The sequence below is a fragment of the Gossypium hirsutum genome, chromosome A05, assembly GCF_007990345.1.
Source record: "Gossypium hirsutum isolate 1008001.06 chromosome A05, Gossypium_hirsutum_v2.1, whole genome shotgun sequence".
In the NCBI taxonomy this organism is placed as follows: domain Eukaryota; kingdom Viridiplantae; phylum Streptophyta; class Magnoliopsida; order Malvales; family Malvaceae; genus Gossypium; species Gossypium hirsutum.
This window is the reverse complement of record NC_053428.1, coordinates 5,146,808-5,164,414: the sequence shown is the minus strand read 5'-3', so window position 1 is coordinate 5,164,414 and position 17,607 is coordinate 5,146,808. Positions and strand designations below refer to the sequence as shown.

The window sequence follows — 17,607 nt, the reverse complement described above, 5'->3', positions numbered from 1 at the left end:
CCTAATTTTTTTTTCAATTATTGCTGGACTCTAGACTATATATAGTTTAGATAACCCGCGAAAATTTTCGACATATTTGATTGCGATCTTGATATAGACAGGGCGCTCATTCATCTCAAAATCTGAATAGAACAATCTTTATTATTTGAAGCGGTTCTTTCGGGCAATTATCAAAAGAGGGCAATTGCTTCGAATTTGATCAATTGAGATATATGGAAACAAAACAATATCAATATAACAATAATATATATATTTCATTCGAATTCAAAGTGGATTCTTATTTTCTATATTCTGTATTCTTTTTAGATTCAATTAGATTCAAGGGCTAAGCACTGAATAAAAAAAAACAGAGAATAGATTCATGGGCCCCTACTTTATAATATAATGAAAGGCATGCTTGATAGAAAGATTAGATCACATAAAGTCAACGAATGAGGTGGGTTCATTAACAACTCACAGATGAAAAAATGGCAAAAAAGAAAGCATTCACTGCACAATTGTATTATTTTAAAAAATATTTTTTATTTTTAATTAATGCTTTTAACACATTTATAAAACTCATATTAAATAACCAAGAAAAAGAACACAAAATAATAGCATCAAACACATTTTAAGTCAAAAAGTAATGTTAAAAAGGTAAAATAACAACCAAAAATGCTTTTTGGCTGAAAAATCTAAAATTTACTGCTTTTTTATTTCTAAAAAAGCTCATCCCAAAAGTTAAAAAAGTTACCCCAATGTTATGTATTCTTCATTGCTTTTAAGAGAAAAGCACTTTTTAACAAAAATTCATCCCAAAAGCAATAGATAACACACCCTTAGAAGCCATGGATGTCTTCATCATGATCTGGATTCTTTTTTTTTTCCTTCATTTTCTGATTGACAATACCTAGTTTTGGATTTTTACCACCTTACCCTTTACTAATTAAGTATTTTGATCTTAATTTTGAATGAAATTAAAGATTGTGCTGTCTTTTTTTGAACAATTATCCCAAAAAAATGATTTGGATATAAAATATAAAAAAATGTGAACAAATTTCTATAATAATAATTAACAGCTATAAATATCTGATAACAAATTCATGCTAAAAAAATGAAGGGTGTTTTTGACATTTAAATTGTAAAGTTGAATGTGCCCTTTATCCAAAACAATGGGTAGTTCTTAAAATCTAGTGCTCTAGAATTGGACGGAACAGATATTAAAGAGAAAATGAAATTTGTAAATTTGGACGGCTGAGGTTCGGTCAAAGGCAGGTGGGGATCTTTAGGAAGGAGAGAAGATTTCAGAAAAAAATGAATAAAAAAATGTCAGAATCCGACATTTCTTTTCCCTTTCGTTGCTTTGTTGAGTTCAGTTTCAGCCCATGTTTTTGTAACAAGCGTCTTCCAACTTTGACCATTTTTACCAACAACCTTATTTACTGTTTGGTCATCTCCAAAATTTACTACTCCTTTTCACTTCAACTTTTTACTTAACATTTGGGTCTCCACTGAAGAATGGACTTTTATATGAAAAAGAAAAAGAGATGAAATATAGTATTGTAGTAAATTTAGTGATTGTCTAAGAAACAAGTGGGGGTTTTGAGTGGTTTTAATAACTAAATAGAGATAGGTGTATCATCAATTATTGAAGTTCAGAATTAATTAATTATGATGAATGTTGGAAGTGAAATTGTGAAAATGGGGATTATGGAGTGACATTGGGAGAAACTAAAATTAATTGATTGGCCTTTGCCTGTCTTGTCTTTCGGCTTTCAAAAAAGAATGGACGATGGCATTACCAAGGAACAGGTAGTGGTCCTCCTAGGATGTCTCTGCCATGTTATCAATATCCACAGCTAGTGAAAATGAACGGTTTTGGAGAGATCCCCCCATAATTATACTTCGGCAATTACTAAAACTGAATCTAATTATTCATTACTACCTTAATTAACACTCAAATGATTATATATATATAAAAAAAGGCTACAGGTCCATGCAGAAGCCAATATTACTCTTACTAAAAGTACAAATAAATTATTATATATAAAAATATGTCAGTGATAAAAAAAATTCGGTTAATTTAAAGTATTAATTGACATTAAAATTGAAATTTGAATCTAACCGATCTTATATTAATACAATACATTTTAAAACATTATTATGAAATAATGAAAATAACAAAAATGTCATGATAACAGAAAACTGGATCTAGCTTCGGTCCAAAGGAAAGGAAGAGAGTGAGCCAAAAAGGACATAGAATATAAGATAAGTTGGTGCACAAATAAATATGAAAAAGAAAGAGAAAGAGGCAGGTCTTAAGTTAAAGGTGTTATAATAGTATGACTAAAGAGAAAGAATAAAGTTTAGTCTGAAAATATGTTTTAAGTATATGCAATAGAATAAAAGAAAAAGAAAAGGAAAAGGAAAAGTGACCTGTTTAAAAGGTGTTTAACAAAAGAAAGAGTCCAATATTTTACAATATATGCTATAAGCCTATAATCATGATTGAAGAAATCTAGGTAATGGATCATCACTTTCATGTGCACAAACCCCTTTTTCATTGCCAAATATAACTGATTATTTTAATCCATTTCTCTACCTTGGCCATCATTAACAAATAGATTATGGTACCGCTACTTTCTCAATTCAATGTATTTGAACATAAAATAGGATAATATTATCCTTCAGGTGTATGTATGACTATATTTTATGAGAAGATAAAATATATCAACGTTATAGAAATGGTTACGGAGTACTGAATCAAGATGAAACTGTGAGCACATCAAATCATAAATTAATTGGTCAACCGTTGCCACCTGTCTTTCCTTTCACCACACTCTTGCCAAAGAATAGGATTCTTTTGAGGGAGCATAAGCAAAATGATATCTAGTCCCCTGCAAAGTTAAACCAGCCAGTTGAACAGCAAAAAATTCGAGCCAAGCTGTTCATAACCGTTTATCAAATGCTCTGTTTTTATTTACAATCCAATCAGTCAGAGATTGGATGAGCGCCCTGGACCCTGTTTCAGGTTATCAAGAAAACTACAAGCTGAAAGCTGGCAGTTTTTTTATCATTTCCAAACATATAAACCAGAACTCTCCATATCACATTAACAAATGTTTACCAGTGAAGATAAGTCATATTCCTGCTACATACGGATGACTAGTAAGCAAGATTCAAAACTATTATTTAGATTTTAGCAGATTAATTCTGTTGCTGGTCTCTAAAGAGTGTAAGAAGTCAAACTCAACACCAATCAGCAAGAAGACTGTCCGTTCGATTTGAATAGTATGTGCTCCTCCTCTAATGTTGTCTCATTTCCAACAACAGACACCCAACTTTCGGAGATTTTATTCACTTGTCCACTCAATATCTCAACTAAAGTGAAGGCTCGGTAGGTGCCATCAGAATTGGATGCATGCAGTGAGGTCTCATTTGTGGATCTCTTAACCCTGGGAACTATGGCCCCATTCAGGTATATGATGTCGTCAGCCCCGACTACAATCATTTTACGAAGACCATTCCCATGTGCCAATTCCTTATGCATGTGACCAAACACAAGTAGTGGAATGGAGACGTTAGTAGTCTCTTTCAAGTGGGAGATGGCTTGTGCTAGATCTGTACCAAAAGACATTTTTGTTAGCTTTGACAAAATGGGGCCATTAATCTATTTCAAACATAGACAAACATAGTTGCATGAGGAAGGGCATTTGATTTATTAGTTTTGACACTCCTACGTCTGGTCTTCAGCTTCATATTATTCCACCAGTCTTTTCAAGCACAAAACAGAGTGAGATAACTAAATTAGTTTGAAGGGAAGGTAAAACACTGTATTGAAAGGAGCCTAACTCTGATAAATTACCTGGATCACCATGATCACCACCACCAAACACCCAGTCTTTTCCACAAATGTCATTCAGTTCACTGCCAAGACCTGCAAAAAGTAACGCCTAATGCTTTTATAGGAAAACCCAATTGGTCTCAAATAATGATTGAATTGGCAAGTCCATACACCTGTGGATCCATTATGTGCAAGAAGTATAACTAGATGATCTTCTGGGGTCCCAAGCGCAGCTTCATAGATTCTCTTGGCACTTCCTTCCATATCTTGGATTCCATACCTAAATGGCACTCCAATTTGGTAAATTGCAACATGCATAAAGATTGTAAGACGAGAGCCAAATTCCACAATTAACAATCCCATTAGCACAGCCAGCTTAACTTATTAGATTGTTAGATTACAGAATAGTTTAAATCTAATAAAGCCGATTCGAGTGTTTTGCAAAATTAACAGACAAGCCAAACAAGATTTATCTAAGGAAATAGTAGACAAAGGTTGAAATACGACCTTGCAGAAAAGTGAGTCATTGTGGGGAAAGAGTAAAAGTAACACAACATACAACACGAGAAAAGTATGAAAAGTCAACAAAACAGGTAGTAAATTAACAAACAGCTGCCACCATGCAATACTACCTTGCAGACAGAAGCCTTTTCCTAAATATTTGTTGACCACCACATGAAAATGGCCGTCCACCAACAATACTGAGCTTTAGTAAAGGAAAGTCCAGACGTTTGTAACCTACATGTTCCTGTCCAAGACTATAATGTGAAAGTAACATTGTTATCAACTGATGCCCTTCAAACGCTACAACTTACAAATGATTATAACATGCAAAAGGACCATATGATGACACATACAATAAACTGTGTCAGTAGCCAAATTCCTTATCCATACGTTCGCATTTTTAACTTTTGGCAACAGAACATCATTATAGCCAAGAGATTATATTGATATTTGAAACAAATGTACTGGACTAATCCAAGCCTCAAATTTTCACAGTTACCATCTAACATGGAAGAATAAAAGGAACAGAGAAAATTACAGAAGCATGCATTCTCAAAATTCCTTTTTATAGGTCAGCAAAGCTCACCATTCTAGCTGAAGTTGAACTCGATCCTTCTTCCTAAACAAGAAAAGATGTGCTGAATTAGAAATCATTAGATTGTCTAATGCATAGCTAGCAACTTAAGACATGAACAAGAACCACCACATCAGAATCCAAACACAACCAACAGGCATATTAGTCAATCCATCGGGCATAAGTAACTCACTTAGAAGAAAACTGTTGAGTGCTCCAAGAATCATGATTCCCCAAAATAACTGCTTTGGGAAAGTTGAGAGCAGCGACATCTTGAACTAGTTCGAGATTTTCATTACCAAAATCACCTGAATGAAGCAAAAGCATGTGAACAAGGAAAAAAGGGGAGAAGCAAAAGCTTGACGGATGTAACAGGTTGTTCAGGTAGCGCTAGAGCTAGACATTGGCTGCTTGATTTAGGCACATAAGCTACAGTTATCTAATTTCTTTTAAATGAATGAACAACTCTAGAGTGTCTCAGACATATCCGAGAGTGTGAAATGGCGCCAGAATCTAGCCACAACATGGTTACAACTTACAATACATGTTTCTTTTCAACATGACTCACCAATTGGATCTGGAAAAATATTAGAGGGAAGACTCCAAAAGTGAAAAATCATAGCACACATTGGTTGGATAAAGAGGAAAGAGGAACCTGCCTGTGAAGAGCACCAAATCCGGCTGCATTTCCACGAAGTCTCTTATCAGATAGGTTTTTGAGATCCATATGAAACTTTTAAACATCAGAAGAGTTCATATAAAGCCAAAAAAACCCAATAAGAAGACAAATCTTTAATTTAACGGAAACTTGAAATCTATCAATGGGATCCGTGAAAATGTAGTCTGGCAACTTGTACAGTTTCATTGAACACATGTAATCAGGGAATTTGAGAATAAAATTCCCAAAGCTAGAATGCCGAGTTAATTAAAAGCACCCAAATCGATAAGCAAATTATATTATTGAATTCCTCTTATGTTTATTTTTATTTTTCACATTAAAGCAGAACCCTTAGCGCTTTTTTTTTATTTTTTTTTTACACTTATCTAAAAAGCCGACGGTTTTTTTTTAACGAAATTTAATCTTTCTCAAACATAAATAAAACAAAAATTACCTTAAGAAATTGAAGGGCGTTTGCATCTTCTTCAAGGTTCCAATCATCGTGCTTCAAAAAAAAAGCCCAAGCTAAAAAAATATAAACGGAAAGGAAATTTCAATATGATACATATGATCCAATAAAGACGAGGTAAACCGACAACTTACGACGTCACCAACAACAGCGATTCGAACCAGGGAAGAGGAAGCCATGGAAGAGAGACAAGGGCGGGGCTTTGGCTGAGGTTGAGGGGAAGAAGATGAAGAGCAAAGAAAACTTAGAGTAGGCGCGTGGAGAAACGCGCTAAGCATTTGTTTTATGGTACTCCTCTTTCCCGCTTATAATTTACTGGCAATAGTTGATTGGCTGACTCTAAAGAAAGTCAACCCTTTGTTCTCTAATAAACAGGTAATGTAAGGAGCCCTTGTGGCCGTCCAATTTCAATCATTACTGGCCGTCCGATTTTTTGTTCTGTTTGTGAAAACTCTGGCATAATAGGCACGGCTCTTTTTTGATTTCATGATTTTTTTTCTTTCAGAAAATAATTTTAATTTGTTGAAATCAAAGTATTTTTTAGGTTTATTTTATGATTAATGAAAATTAATTTTTAAAGTTTAGTGATTGTTTCTTTCAAGAAATTTTATATAATAAGTAAAATGTATCACAAATTTGGTAGGTGGATTATTTTTCTCGGAAGTAAAAGAAATAAAAATTCACACTAAAATGTCGTTATGCGATAACCATTGTGTCATGCAGATAAAAACTGACGTAATATACATCTAGAATACGAGATTGTAATTACTTTTGTTTCTTTGTATAGAAGGCTGCTGCTGCTAAGCTTGCTTGCTCCACTACCTTTTAACTTTTAATTTTATATCATGGCGGAAAATCCATGAAAACTCTCAACAATTTATTATATTTTAGCTAAACGGTAGCTCTCAAAACATCTTTTCTACTTCTTTTGTTTGTCTGTTTTCATACAAGTGTCCATCATCAAATGTCAAAGAACTCCCTTGCTCTCTTAATTCAATATAGAATTGAATGAGTTAGGTCCTATGACAGCCACATACGAAAACCCAAAGTCTTGTCGTTGTAGAAGAAGCTGCGGTGGCTTCCTCTTTCATTGCAGGAACCATTGACGGGCCGGTTAATACAGTAGTAACGCTTAGAAAACGGGGTTTGGAATGGACTTTGGAGCGTGGTTTTCAATTTTCAAGTGAAGGGTAGGTGTAGTACATATTGTATTTGCCAGTTCACAAATCGGGAAGCCTCTTAAATGGAAAGTCACTGTTAACACGTGATGGTATATTGACTTTGAAGAACAGTTTTAGCTTTGTAGGAGATCTTGCCTTTTAAGTTTCCATGGCATCCAAAATTATCTTCTTCTTTCTTTTCATCTTATTCCCTTCTCAATTCCACTTGTGCGGGGCACAAACTTTGGTTAAAGCTGGGTACTGGTATGCCAGTGGTGAATTTCCCATACAAGACATAAATTCTGCCTTGTTCACTCATCTTTCATACGCTTTTGCTGATGTGAACGCCTCAAATTATCAGCTCCTTATCCCCTCTGCCTCTCAACAATATTTTTCTACTTTTCCAACCATAGTCAAACGGAGAAACCCATCGGTTAAACCACTGTTATCCATCTGGAATGGAATATCTGCAACTGGAAAATCTATTGCTGGTGAAAATGTTAATGACTCGGTTTTATCTTCAATGGTTTCAGCATCTTCTAAAAGGAAGGCTTTCATTGATTCCTCTATAAAAACAGCTAGGCGTTATGGTTTTCAAGGCATAGACTTGTTCTGGGTCTGGCCTAACAGTACAGATTTGTCTAATATTGGTGTTTTATTAGATGAGTGGCGAGCTGCCATTAATTCAGAGCAGATACAACCAGGTGAGTCGCAATTGATCTTAACACTAGCCATTCGTTACTTGCCAACAATTGAAATGGTAAGTTATCCAATCGATTCCATAAGAAGAAATGTAGATTGGGCTCATGTTGTGGCATATGACTATCATTTGCCGACAAGGGAGAATTTTACAGGCCTTCATGCTGCTTTGTATAATCCATCTAGTAATGTCAATACAGATTTTGGGATTAGGGAATGGTTAAATAAAGGAATGCCACCTAGCAAGCTGGTTTTGGGTTTGCCTTACCATGGGTATGCATGGAAATTGGTGAGCAGTCAAGATAATGCCATTGGTGCACCAGCTTCAGGTCCTGCTGTCAACATTGATGGTTCCATGGGTTACAAAGCTATCAAATCATATATTCGAGATTATGGTTATGGAGCTACTAGTGTATACAATGCAACTTATGTAGTGAACTTACTAGCTACCCCAACAATTTGGATCAATTTTGATGATGTAGAGACTATCAAAGCAAAAATGTCCTATGTAAAGGAGAAAAAGCTTATTGGTTTCAAAGCTTTTCAGCTTTCCAATGATGATAATTGGGTGCTATCACGGGCAGGTAGGTATTTTCAACCATCTCAGAAGATTTTTGAGCTTAAAAACTCTGCACTAGAGAGTTAGGAGTTGGTTTCTATTTGCTTGTTTTGTGTAGCTAAAAACAACCTTCATAACTTTTAGCCAAATCAATCTTTACATAAAAGTAAACAAAGCAGATAAACAAAAGTGCATCAACTTTGATGACAGATCCTAATTAATGTTGCTGCTAAACTACATTGGCAGCTCAAGGAGGGGAAAACCAATCAAACAGGCAGCAGTTGTTGCTTAAAATCATCCTTCCAGTATCTCTCATTGTTATCCTTGCAGTAGCTATACTGTATTATTTGCGTAGAAGAAAGGTTCAATCAGAAGGTAAATGGCCTTCAACTTTGAGGATAGGAATTGGAGCGAATGTTTTGGTTGATAGCAATGCATAAAAGGAAAGATTCTTTTCTTTTTCTGAGTTTTCCTTGTACATTTTTTTGGTTCGTTTTTACAGTGGAAATGGTTTTAACAAGCATTCCTAGCCCAAGAATTAATGCACCAGCTGCTGAAAATTTTGGCAGTGATGCTTCTCATTTGCAAGTGTTCAAGTTTGCTAACATCAAAGGGGCTACAAATAATTTCTCAAGTGCAAATAAGCTTGGAGAAGGTGGCTTTGGTCCTGTGTACAAGGTAACATAAACAGTATACGGTTGGTCAATAGCATTTACATTCAGTGCTGAAGCAATGGCACCAGCAAATGATGATTGAGTATCCTTTTTGGATTTTGATAGGGTAAATTACCAAGAGGCCAGGAAATTGCAGTGAAGAGACTTTCCAGAACTTCTACTCAAGGACATGAGGAGTTTCAAAATGAGGTTACATTGACAGCCAGGCTTCAACATATAAATCTAGTAAGGCTGTTGGGATATTGCACAGAAAAGGAGGAAAAATTGCTGATATATGAATTCATGCCAAATAAAAGCTTAGACCTCTATCTCTTTGGTATGCTATTAAGTTGATTTTAAGTCTTAAATTTTAGTTTAAAGCACATATTGGACACAATTTTATAGTTGATGCTATGATCAAAAGTGTGGGGTTGTTGCAGATCCAGTCAGGCGGTATGTTTTAGACTGGGAAAAGCGTGTGAGTATCATTGAAGGGGTTACTCAAGGACTGTTGTATCTTCAAGAATATTCGAATATTACGGTGATTCACAGGGATTTAAAAGCTAGCAACATATTACTGGATTATGATATGAACCCCAAGATATCAGATTTTGGGATGGCTAGACTTTTCAAGAAGGATGTAAATGAAGCAAACACTGGTAGGATTGTTGGAACATAGTAAGTTAAACCTTTTTCGAAACAGGGTTTCCTTTTGTTTGATTTGGTGTATATTGCTTAGCATTTTAATGACAAACAAATCTCAATTCAGTGGCTACGTTCCTCCTGAATATGTAAGAAAAGGTATATACTCCATGAAGTATGATGTTTACAGCTTTGGAGTTCTTCTTCTGCAAATTATAAGTGGCAAGAGGAATACATGTTATTATGGCCCACAGGAGAACTTAAACCTTCTTGAATATGTAAGTTAAATCACCATGAATTCATTAATGTTTAAGCTTTCAAGGTCTTTCCAAATGCAAAAAACAAACCCATTTAAGCTACTGAATGAATGACATTAATGGTTTTTTTTTTAATGATTTGCAGGCATATGAGTTGTGGAGTGATGATAGAGGGACAGAGTTCATCGATACATCACTTGATGATTCATCTTCAACTTGTAAAATCATGAGATGCATGCAAATCGCATTGCTTTGTGTGCAAGAAAATCCAGAGAATAGACCAACCATGTTAGAAGTTTTCAGTATGCTTAAGAATGCTTCAATGGCGGCAACTACGCCTAGAAGGCCAGCTTTCTCTGTAAAAGCAGATAAAAATACGGGAAGTACGTCTGCATCACAACAAGAAATTTGCTCATTCAATGACCCTCAGATTTCACAATTGGAACCCCGATGATTGCCGCTGCAAACAATGACAACAGATGATTGTTGATTTCCTTGTAACTATTTGTAGTGTCTTTTTTTTTTGTTTGTTCATATTTTTCATTGTTAATAATTTCAGACCTAATACTAATACATGACTTGTTCTTAAATTTTTGTCATTTTTTCAATGACCAAGTACTTGAAAAATTCATTTATTAATAATGCAACATGAGAAAAAATATCTTAATTATTACGTACGCATATACCAGCTTCTTCATGTCATAATTGCTTTCATGGATCTTGAAAAGTGAAAGGGTAACCCGTAACCCACCTATTCAAAATTTTCTGTGAAGGTACCTAAGCGGTTCCTATAATTGGTTTAAATATGTTAGAGAGTTTTATACTCTTTTTAAAATTTAAAATTTTATCTTATATTTTACTTTTGAAACATTAAATTTTGATATTTTATTGGATTTAAAAATTTTGTGTAAAAACTAAATTTTAAATTTCGAAATAGTACAATATCACTAACCTATTTAAACCATGATTAAATCAAGCTTTCTCTTATTAAATGAATTGATTTAGTTCTTATATTATTAAAAATTAAATCAAAATAGAGTTCATATTTACTGTTTAAGAAATATTATTTATTGTTTAATAGGATTAATATTTTTAAATTTTTTATGATTCTGAAATGAGTAAATTTAGAAATTTTTTAAGAAGGGCTGAAAATTAATTATAAATTTTTGAGAGGTTAAAAATATAATTTTATTATTTTTTAATAGATTAAATTTTTTTAGAAGGTAAAAAGTGTAATTTCTTTATATATTATTTTTAATTTCATTATTTATAAGGTAATCAGAATAGCAAGTTTTGTTTTTGAGGGATCAAAACCCTGCCTACCTGGTTAAATACATTTCCCTTGTTAAATGAGATTTTTTGTATGGAGTTGAAATGCAATTGGAAAAATATAATTTTCAACAAAGTGAATTTTAACTATATTACATAATTGATTTTATTTGATTCCTTAGAGTAAATCGATGTATTTCTAATAGAGGGATTAATAGGACTGCCCAATACTTTGACCAAAATTTTCATTTGACAAAATTTTGAAATATAGAATATAAAGACTTCTCCACTTGTCACTGCCTTCACACTCGCGTTCATTTCATCTCCGCAAGCAGGCGTTAGTGCCCAGACAAAAACAAAAGGCCATTATATAAGGTTCAAGCACATACTGACCATTAAAGTATTTGTTCTATTTTTTATATTTAGTGTTGTTTGAACAGTTAACTGTATATGTATATATACATACGTGTGTTTTTTTATGCTGTATATTGTGAAAAGCCTCTGCAATAATGGCAGCCCTCATCATATACTTTCAGCTGTTTTCCATTCTTAATATCGTTTTCTTAACATTGCCTACAAGATCAGTTGCCATGGCGTTTGCACCGGCTGTCAAAGCAGCTTATTGGCCTTCAGATTCAACCTTCCCACCATCAGCCATAGATACATCCTTGTTTTCTCATATTCACTGTGCTTTTCTCATGCCAAGCAACGTCACCTACAAGTTCGAAATATCAAATTCAACAGCCCTACTGATGTCAAATTTTACTACCACCCTGGGCCACATGAATCCTCCGCCCGCAACCCTTTTCTCTATCGGCGGTGGCGGTTCCGATTCCCTTCTATTTTCTCGCATGGCTTCAAAGCCAAAGTCACGTAAAGCTTTCATAGCTTCAGCTATGGAGGTGGCACGAAAGTTTGGGTTTGATGGGATGGACTTGGACTGGGAATACCCCAACAACCCGAAAGATATGAAGAACTTAGGTCATTTGTTCAAGGAATGGCGACGAGCTATCAAAGTTGAGGCTAAAGTAACATGCCGAGCACCTCTACTTCTCACGGCGGCCGTGTACTTCTCAGTTGAGGTTAACTTGAATGGAGTCTACCGAAAATACCCAGCGAACTCTATGGATAAAAATCTGGATTGGGTTAACGTAATGTGTTTCGATTATCATGGAGGATGGAACACTTCAGTGACAGGAGCTCATGCAGCGCTTTATGACTCGAGCAGTAATGTGACTACAAGTTATGGGCTTAGATCATGGATCAAAGCTGGGGTGGCTAGAAGCAAGCTAGTTATGGGACTACCACTTTATGGAAGAAGTTGGCAACTAAAGGATCCAAGTTTTCATGAGATTGGATCAGCCGCTGTTGCAGTAGGGCCAGGAGATAACGGAACGATGACATTTCTGGAGATAGAGGAGTTCAATAAGAAGAACGGTGCCATTGTAGTACATGACATGGACAGTGTATCGACATATTCTTATGTTGGTTCATCTTGGGTTGGATATGATGATGATATAACAGCGACGTTGAAGATTGGGTTTGCACAAGCACTTGGAATTCGTGGCTATTTCTTTTGGGCTCTAGGCTCTGATAGTGAGTGGAAAATCTCTAAACAAGGTAATAATAAAGTTGGAACATTTTTTACTCTTTTCTGATTTAGTTAATTAACAATTTACTGTTCTTTGGTTGATGTTTTTGCAGCTTCAAGAGCGTGGATTCTTGATGAATGAAGATTGAAGCTTGCTTGGTCTCTTTAGTACTACCAGAATGAAACTGTTGTGATAAAAAAAAACATGGTTTAAAACTATATATCAATATATCCTTCATTGGGTAACAAATCCTTTTCTTTTCTTTATTTTTTTTGCTTAAAATAACTAACTGTAAAAAGGAAAAAGGAAATATTAATGAATGCAGAATGTATAAACCATCTGAGGACAACAAAACTGCAGCTTTAACCAGAGAAAAAGGTTCAGTAAAATCAGTTTAATCAGTTATGATATGAGCCAAGCTCCAAGGTTGCTGTGGTTAGGTTTTCCACAAGGTCTTGTCCTGTCGACAAATGAATCAAAATGAAAACTTTACAGTTCTTTAATACATTCAAGGGCATAACATCTAAGGGACACACAAACAGAAAGCATTTACCTTATGAAATCAGCAACCTGCAAGACATACAAAAAATGGCAATACTAGCTATGCTTTTCTCTCATCCATTCAACATAATTATCAAGGATCAAGGGCCAAGCTTGGGTTGCATCATAGTTTTCGAGATCTGGAAAGCTAATCTGTTCTAGCAACGATTCAAAGTTATTATAGATGCCTCAAGGTTGCTTGAGGAAAAAGAAAATAATGATAATAAAAGAAACTAATGCCTTTTCATCAACTATCAAGTACATACGTCAACCATGTGAATCTAGCATGAATTATTCATATATTTACATGTCATTTTCTTTTCTTAGTTTTTCTTCATTCTGGCAGCCAACACTGACTTCAAATGCTGATGGAAAGAAAATTTTATGGTATTGAGTTATGGCAGCAAATGAGAAATTAAAATTAGCAAACTTGTACATTTCCAAAAGGTTTACCTCCTTGCAAAAACGTAGAAAATTTATCCACTGGTCTGAATTTATTACTTTGTAATCATTCTGGACCTAGAAAATCAAGTCCAAATATCATAAGCACGCATGGAATATATGCTCCAATAAAAAACAGTGCACCCAATTATCATCTCCTTTGCTAAAAATTAAAGAATAACAGCCTCAAACAAAATTGGCAGCCTACCTTCAGATATTCAATTAGTGAATCAATCTGAGGACGAAATTGAACCCCTAGAACAAGATTCAACAATTCACAGATGCTTTCTATGTCCACACTCTTCTGTTTCTCCTCTGGAGAAGTGGATAAGTGTTAGCTTTTTATTAAAAAACTAATCCTATAAAAGTGAATCTGTGCACTGAGAAAAAAAAAAAGGCTGCTTTCATTCAATTAATAGGAACCTGTCAAGCAGTATCGAAATGCATAGGTATAGAAATCCTCATAATTGGATGGCTTCTCCACCTATTTTTCAGATATATAAAAGATCAAATCAGTACTACAACTTAATTGCTTACTTCAGAAGGAAAATGGAGATATCCTAGTTAGGAGATCAAATTATCTAGGGTTCTATTTTCTATTTATGAGTCGAGGGCTCCATTTCCTACATCAACTTTTCTATCAGAAAATGACCTTTACAATGATTGTAATAGCCATTGCAACATACCTCTTTCTCCAAATCAGAGAGCGCCTTCTTTAGTTTGCTAAGTGAATCAACCCCCAATGCTTTAAGGCCTGTTTGCCACTCATCCTGGTTCAGTGCAATTAAAAAAAAAAAAGAAAAGAAAAGAAATGGCTCATCTAATGTCAGTTCACTTTTTCTATTAAGGCATCTGTTGAATGTAGCGAGTCATATAAGTAGTTCGTCTGCTTACCTGGGTAAAATAGCCCTGCTTTTCAGCTTTTAGTTTCCTGAGATATCCAGAACATATTTGTTAGAAGAAACTCTCCCCAAACATTAGGCCCAGTCATGGTCCACAGAATACAACATACCAAGCGAGCATCAATATCCTCACATCAGTGTAGTCCACTCCTAGATCTGAACAGAGTGCTTCAATACCTTCTGGACTGCTCAAGCAAACCAAGGGTATTAAAAAAAAGATATGTATGCAATTCTGTAAAGAAAATCATTCTTTGTGCATCCATGGGACTTGTCTTAAATTGTTTCATACAAATTAGTTTGCAATTGTGTGACCTCACATCAAACTAATCAGACAAAAAGAAGTCCTAAGCATTCGTCAAGTACCTTGATACAAAATATAACTCTATGTATCATGCAATAACATATGAGACATTATGTTCAAACAACAATTATGAATAATGTAATTCCTTTAAGAACCAAAAGCTGAGAGAGATGCTTGACCTTGAAAAATGATAGCAGCATGATTTGGATAAGTATAACAATTTTATTTGACATTTTCTTTTATATTTATAAATAATTACACCAATTGATCATTGAGCAAGAGCAAGAAGTTCATATCACCATATCAGTAACTCTAAAAATATAAAAGAATGTAGACAAAATGTACTTACTCAATCATGCCCAAGGAACTATTTGCATATGTATTGAACAAGCGATCTATTTTTTCCAGCCCCTTTATTTTAGCTTTACTTGAGACTGAAACAAAGAGTAGCATTATCTAATAAGAATACCGGGCACCTCACAAGAAAAACACGAAAACTTAGTCGATTAAATATTAGGGGACCATCATTACCATTACTGTATCCAGCTAACATTCAAGTCAGATAGCAATTTGAATGCCGGTTCCAGTCATTTTCAGAAGCAAACACCATACGATTAATTCTCCACCAAAATTATCAATATTCTACATATCAACCTTCTCAGAATGCTACTTTAGTCATTATTAAACCCTATAAGGCTATTCACACACCAGTTAGGGGACCGAAAAGACACGAATCCTACCGACAACAGGAAAACGAGCCCAAGTTGCGCTCATTACATGGAGAACCATCATGAACAAAAAGCAAAGTCCTTTTTAATAGTTTGAACCTATGTCTTCCTCACTCCTAGCATTAACTTTCAGCTCTAATGCTAAAAGACCCTATTTTTTATCTCCCTCATACGCTATTTTTCCCTAACTTGAGTCTTGCTGTGAAAAAGGACCTGTAATATTAATTATAATATTGATAAATCCCAGGAGATATGTTCAATAATTCAATCAAAGAACGAATCAGATTTATATTGCCATCGATTGATTTAGACTGTATCCTAAGAAGCTTCCTAGCCTAAAAAAGGATAAGATTTAACAGAAGATGATTAAAAAATAGTTAATGCACAATTCTTCAATTTAACGTATTCTCTTTTCCCACGGTTTCTGAGAAGCTAATCTGAGTGGAGCAGTCGTCATTCACACACCGACAAACCAAAATAAAATAAAAGAGAGTAAATAACAATGACTACTGTTAAGAAATAATCGGGTATTGTACGATTTTCGCTTAAATTCTTTTACTTTCATTGATCTTTTTCCCGCGCTTTCTCGGTTACCAAACAATAAAACACATAAAAATCACTTTTTTTAAGGGAAAAAATAAAATAAGAAAAGGAGAGGGATGTACCAGAACGACCGTCGGATGATGTGACGGATGAGGAATTGGGTGGGGCAGATTTTCGCTTAGATGCGCGAGGAGGCATTGGTGACAAAAGAGATCGGACTGAAGCCAATGATGGAACAACCACACCCACTCGATTTGATGACCAATGACCAATTGACTGAAGCGGAAAAAGAAACCCAGAACCCTAGATCCAATGATATTTAGAGAGAGGCAGCGAGACTGTACTAACACAACAGACTAACACAAGATAGAGATAGAGATATAATTGGAGTAGCTTTTGAGATAGAAAGATATTAATAAGTAGTAGTTAAGATCGAAATAGAGAGACTTTTGCATGCGCCACGCGACTATCCGCTGCGAGTGGAGGTTAAGTTTTTGAACTTCGGAGAAAGGAAATTACTATTTGTAATTAGAATGTTTTTTATTAAATACTAATTAGGCTGTATATTTAATGGAGTGATAAATTATTTTATAGATATAACTATCTAATTAAAAAAATATACATAAATAAATAATTTAAATTTTATAAAAAAATAAAAAAATAACACAGAATACATGAAAATGTGACGCGGACTTTTGTACGCCACGCGAGTATTTGCTACAAGCAATAAGTCATGTTCAATTTTTTCTTTTATAATTGAGAGTGAAGAATCATATTTTCTACATTAATAAATATTTAATTTTATTTCATTAAAAAAGATAAATTATCCCTTTATAAAAAATAAAATATTCAAATAAATATATTTATCTTTCATCCAAAACTGTAGAAAAAATAATACAAAATATCATATTAATAAGATTAAAATTAAATAATAATTAATTTTTCAAAAAATAATATTTACTTTTATCAAACAACTATATTCAATACATATATTTATCAATTTACCAAACAATTTTTCAATAAAAATTCAAAACATATAAAATTTAATAAGTAAAAATTTAATACTTAATTTTTCTGCACCTAAATTTTCAATTTAAATTAATATTTTTTCAAATAATTACTTTTTAAATTATTAAACATTGAATTAAATGAGTAACTCAGCCTTTAAATTACTCTACCCTTAACAACGAAAATTGATTTTTTTTAATTTTTAATCTACCATTGATCTTCAGCCTTTAAATTAGTGTATAATTTTATTCCACAACTAGGTCTCAAATAAAAATAATGTATATT

General features: G+C 34.0%; 4 protein-coding genes across 11 annotated transcripts; 2 read left to right on the top strand and 2 right to left on the bottom strand.

The window, feature by feature from the left end:
* Positions 1–3,067: 3,067 nt before the first annotated feature.
* On the bottom strand, positions 3,068–6,364 carry LOC107890473 (uncharacterized). Of its 5 annotated transcripts, none has more exons than XM_016814919.2 (9): positions 6,163–6,364; positions 6,014–6,064; positions 5,561–5,582; positions 5,095–5,209; positions 4,914–4,946; positions 4,456–4,581; positions 3,997–4,103; positions 3,845–3,916; positions 3,068–3,600 (listed from the first exon to the last, which is right to left on the bottom strand). In XM_016814919.2, exons 1-9 carry the CDS (start codon positions 6,304–6,306, stop codon positions 3,239–3,241), a joined length of 1,032 nt encoding a protein of 343 aa, XP_016670408.1. In that variant the 5' UTR covers positions 6,307–6,364; the 3' UTR covers positions 3,068–3,238. The 5 variants fall into 5 exon arrangements, with proteins under 5 accessions (XP_016670408.1, XP_016670411.1, XP_016670409.1 ...); XM_016814922.2 differs by having other exon boundaries at positions 5,561–5,634; positions 6,163–6,254; XM_016814920.2 differs by having other exon boundaries at positions 5,470–5,582; positions 6,163–6,254.
* A 560-nt stretch (positions 6,365–6,924) lies between these two features.
* Positions 6,925–10,588, top strand: LOC107890472 (putative cysteine-rich receptor-like protein kinase 20). The gene is made up of 7 exons (XM_016814918.2): positions 6,925–8,471; positions 8,693–8,821; positions 8,949–9,124; positions 9,226–9,436; positions 9,540–9,777; positions 9,869–10,019; positions 10,144–10,588. Exons 1-7 carry the CDS (start codon positions 7,358–7,360, stop codon positions 10,450–10,452), a joined length of 2,328 nt encoding a protein of 775 aa, XP_016670407.1. The 5' UTR covers positions 6,925–7,357; the 3' UTR covers positions 10,453–10,588.
* Positions 10,589–11,485: 897 nt separating this feature from the next.
* Positions 11,486–13,102, top strand: LOC107890470 (class V chitinase CHIT5b). Its single transcript, XM_016814914.2, has 2 exons — positions 11,486–12,887; positions 12,972–13,102. The coding sequence occupies exons 1-2, from the start codon at positions 11,777–11,779 to the stop codon at positions 12,998–13,000; spliced, it is 1,140 nt and encodes a 379-aa protein (XP_016670403.1). The 5' UTR covers positions 11,486–11,776; the 3' UTR covers positions 13,001–13,102.
* On the bottom strand, positions 13,065–16,769 carry LOC107890471 (DCN1-like protein 4). Of its 4 annotated transcripts, XM_016814916.2 has the most exons (10): positions 16,437–16,769; positions 15,393–15,477; positions 14,853–14,927; positions 14,735–14,771; positions 14,527–14,610; positions 14,264–14,324; positions 14,049–14,155; positions 13,853–13,918; positions 13,413–13,552; positions 13,065–13,319 (listed from the first exon to the last, which is right to left on the bottom strand). In XM_016814916.2, exons 1-9 carry the CDS (start codon positions 16,510–16,512, stop codon positions 13,457–13,459), a joined length of 687 nt encoding a protein of 228 aa, XP_016670405.1. In that variant the 5' UTR covers positions 16,513–16,769; the 3' UTR covers positions 13,065–13,319; positions 13,413–13,456. The 4 variants fall into 4 exon arrangements, with proteins under 4 accessions (XP_016670405.1, XP_016670404.1, XP_040968894.1 ...); XM_016814917.2 differs by lacking the exons at positions 13,065–13,319; positions 13,413–13,552 and adding an exon at positions 13,621–13,764; XM_016814915.2 differs by having other exon boundaries at positions 13,065–13,918.
* Between the last annotated feature and the right edge of the window lie 838 nt (positions 16,770–17,607).

What these genes read in the sequence shown, in the direction of transcription:
- LOC107890471 (XM_016814915.2), bottom strand. Translation starts at nt 16,512, where the DNA reads ATGCCTCCTCGCGCATCTAAGCGAAAATCTGCCCCACCCAATTCCTCA. An exon ending in ATCATCCGACGGTCGTTCTG is followed by an intron (nt 15,478 to 16,436) that starts GTACATCCCTCT and finishes TCTTTGTTTCAG; the next exon opens with TCTCAAGTAAAGCTAAAATA. An exon ending in AGCAGGGCTATTTTACCCAG is followed by an intron (nt 14,611 to 14,734) that starts GTAAGCAGACGA and finishes GCACTGAACCAG; the next exon opens with GATGAGTGGCAAACAGGCCT.
- LOC107890470 (XM_016814914.2), top strand. Translation starts at nt 11,777, where the DNA reads ATGGCAGCCCTCATCATATACTTTCAGCTGTTTTCCATTCTTAATATC. An exon ending in GTGGAAAATCTCTAAACAAG is followed by an intron (nt 12,888 to 12,971) that starts GTAATAATAAAG and finishes ATGTTTTTGCAG; the next exon opens with CTTCAAGAGCGTGGATTCTT.
- LOC107890472 (XM_016814918.2), top strand. Translation starts at nt 7,358, where the DNA reads ATGGCATCCAAAATTATCTTCTTCTTTCTTTTCATCTTATTCCCTTCT. An exon ending in AAGAAAGGTTCAATCAGAAG is followed by an intron (nt 8,822 to 8,948) that starts GTAAATGGCCTT and finishes TCGTTTTTACAG; the next exon opens with TGGAAATGGTTTTAACAAGC. An exon ending in GGTAGGATTGTTGGAACATA is followed by an intron (nt 9,778 to 9,868) that starts GTAAGTTAAACC and finishes ATCTCAATTCAG; the next exon opens with TGGCTACGTTCCTCCTGAAT.
- LOC107890473 (XM_016814919.2), bottom strand. Translation starts at nt 6,306, where the DNA reads ATGCTTAGCGCGTTTCTCCACGCGCCTACTCTAAGTTTTCTTTGCTCT. An exon ending in AAAAGGCTTCTGTCTGCAAG is followed by an intron (nt 4,104 to 4,455) that starts GTAGTATTGCAT and finishes AGTGCCATTTAG; the next exon opens with GTATGGAATCCAAGATATGG. An exon ending in TGCACATAATGGATCCACAG is followed by an intron (nt 3,917 to 3,996) that starts GTGTATGGACTT and finishes TACTTTTTGCAG; the next exon opens with GTCTTGGCAGTGAACTGAAT.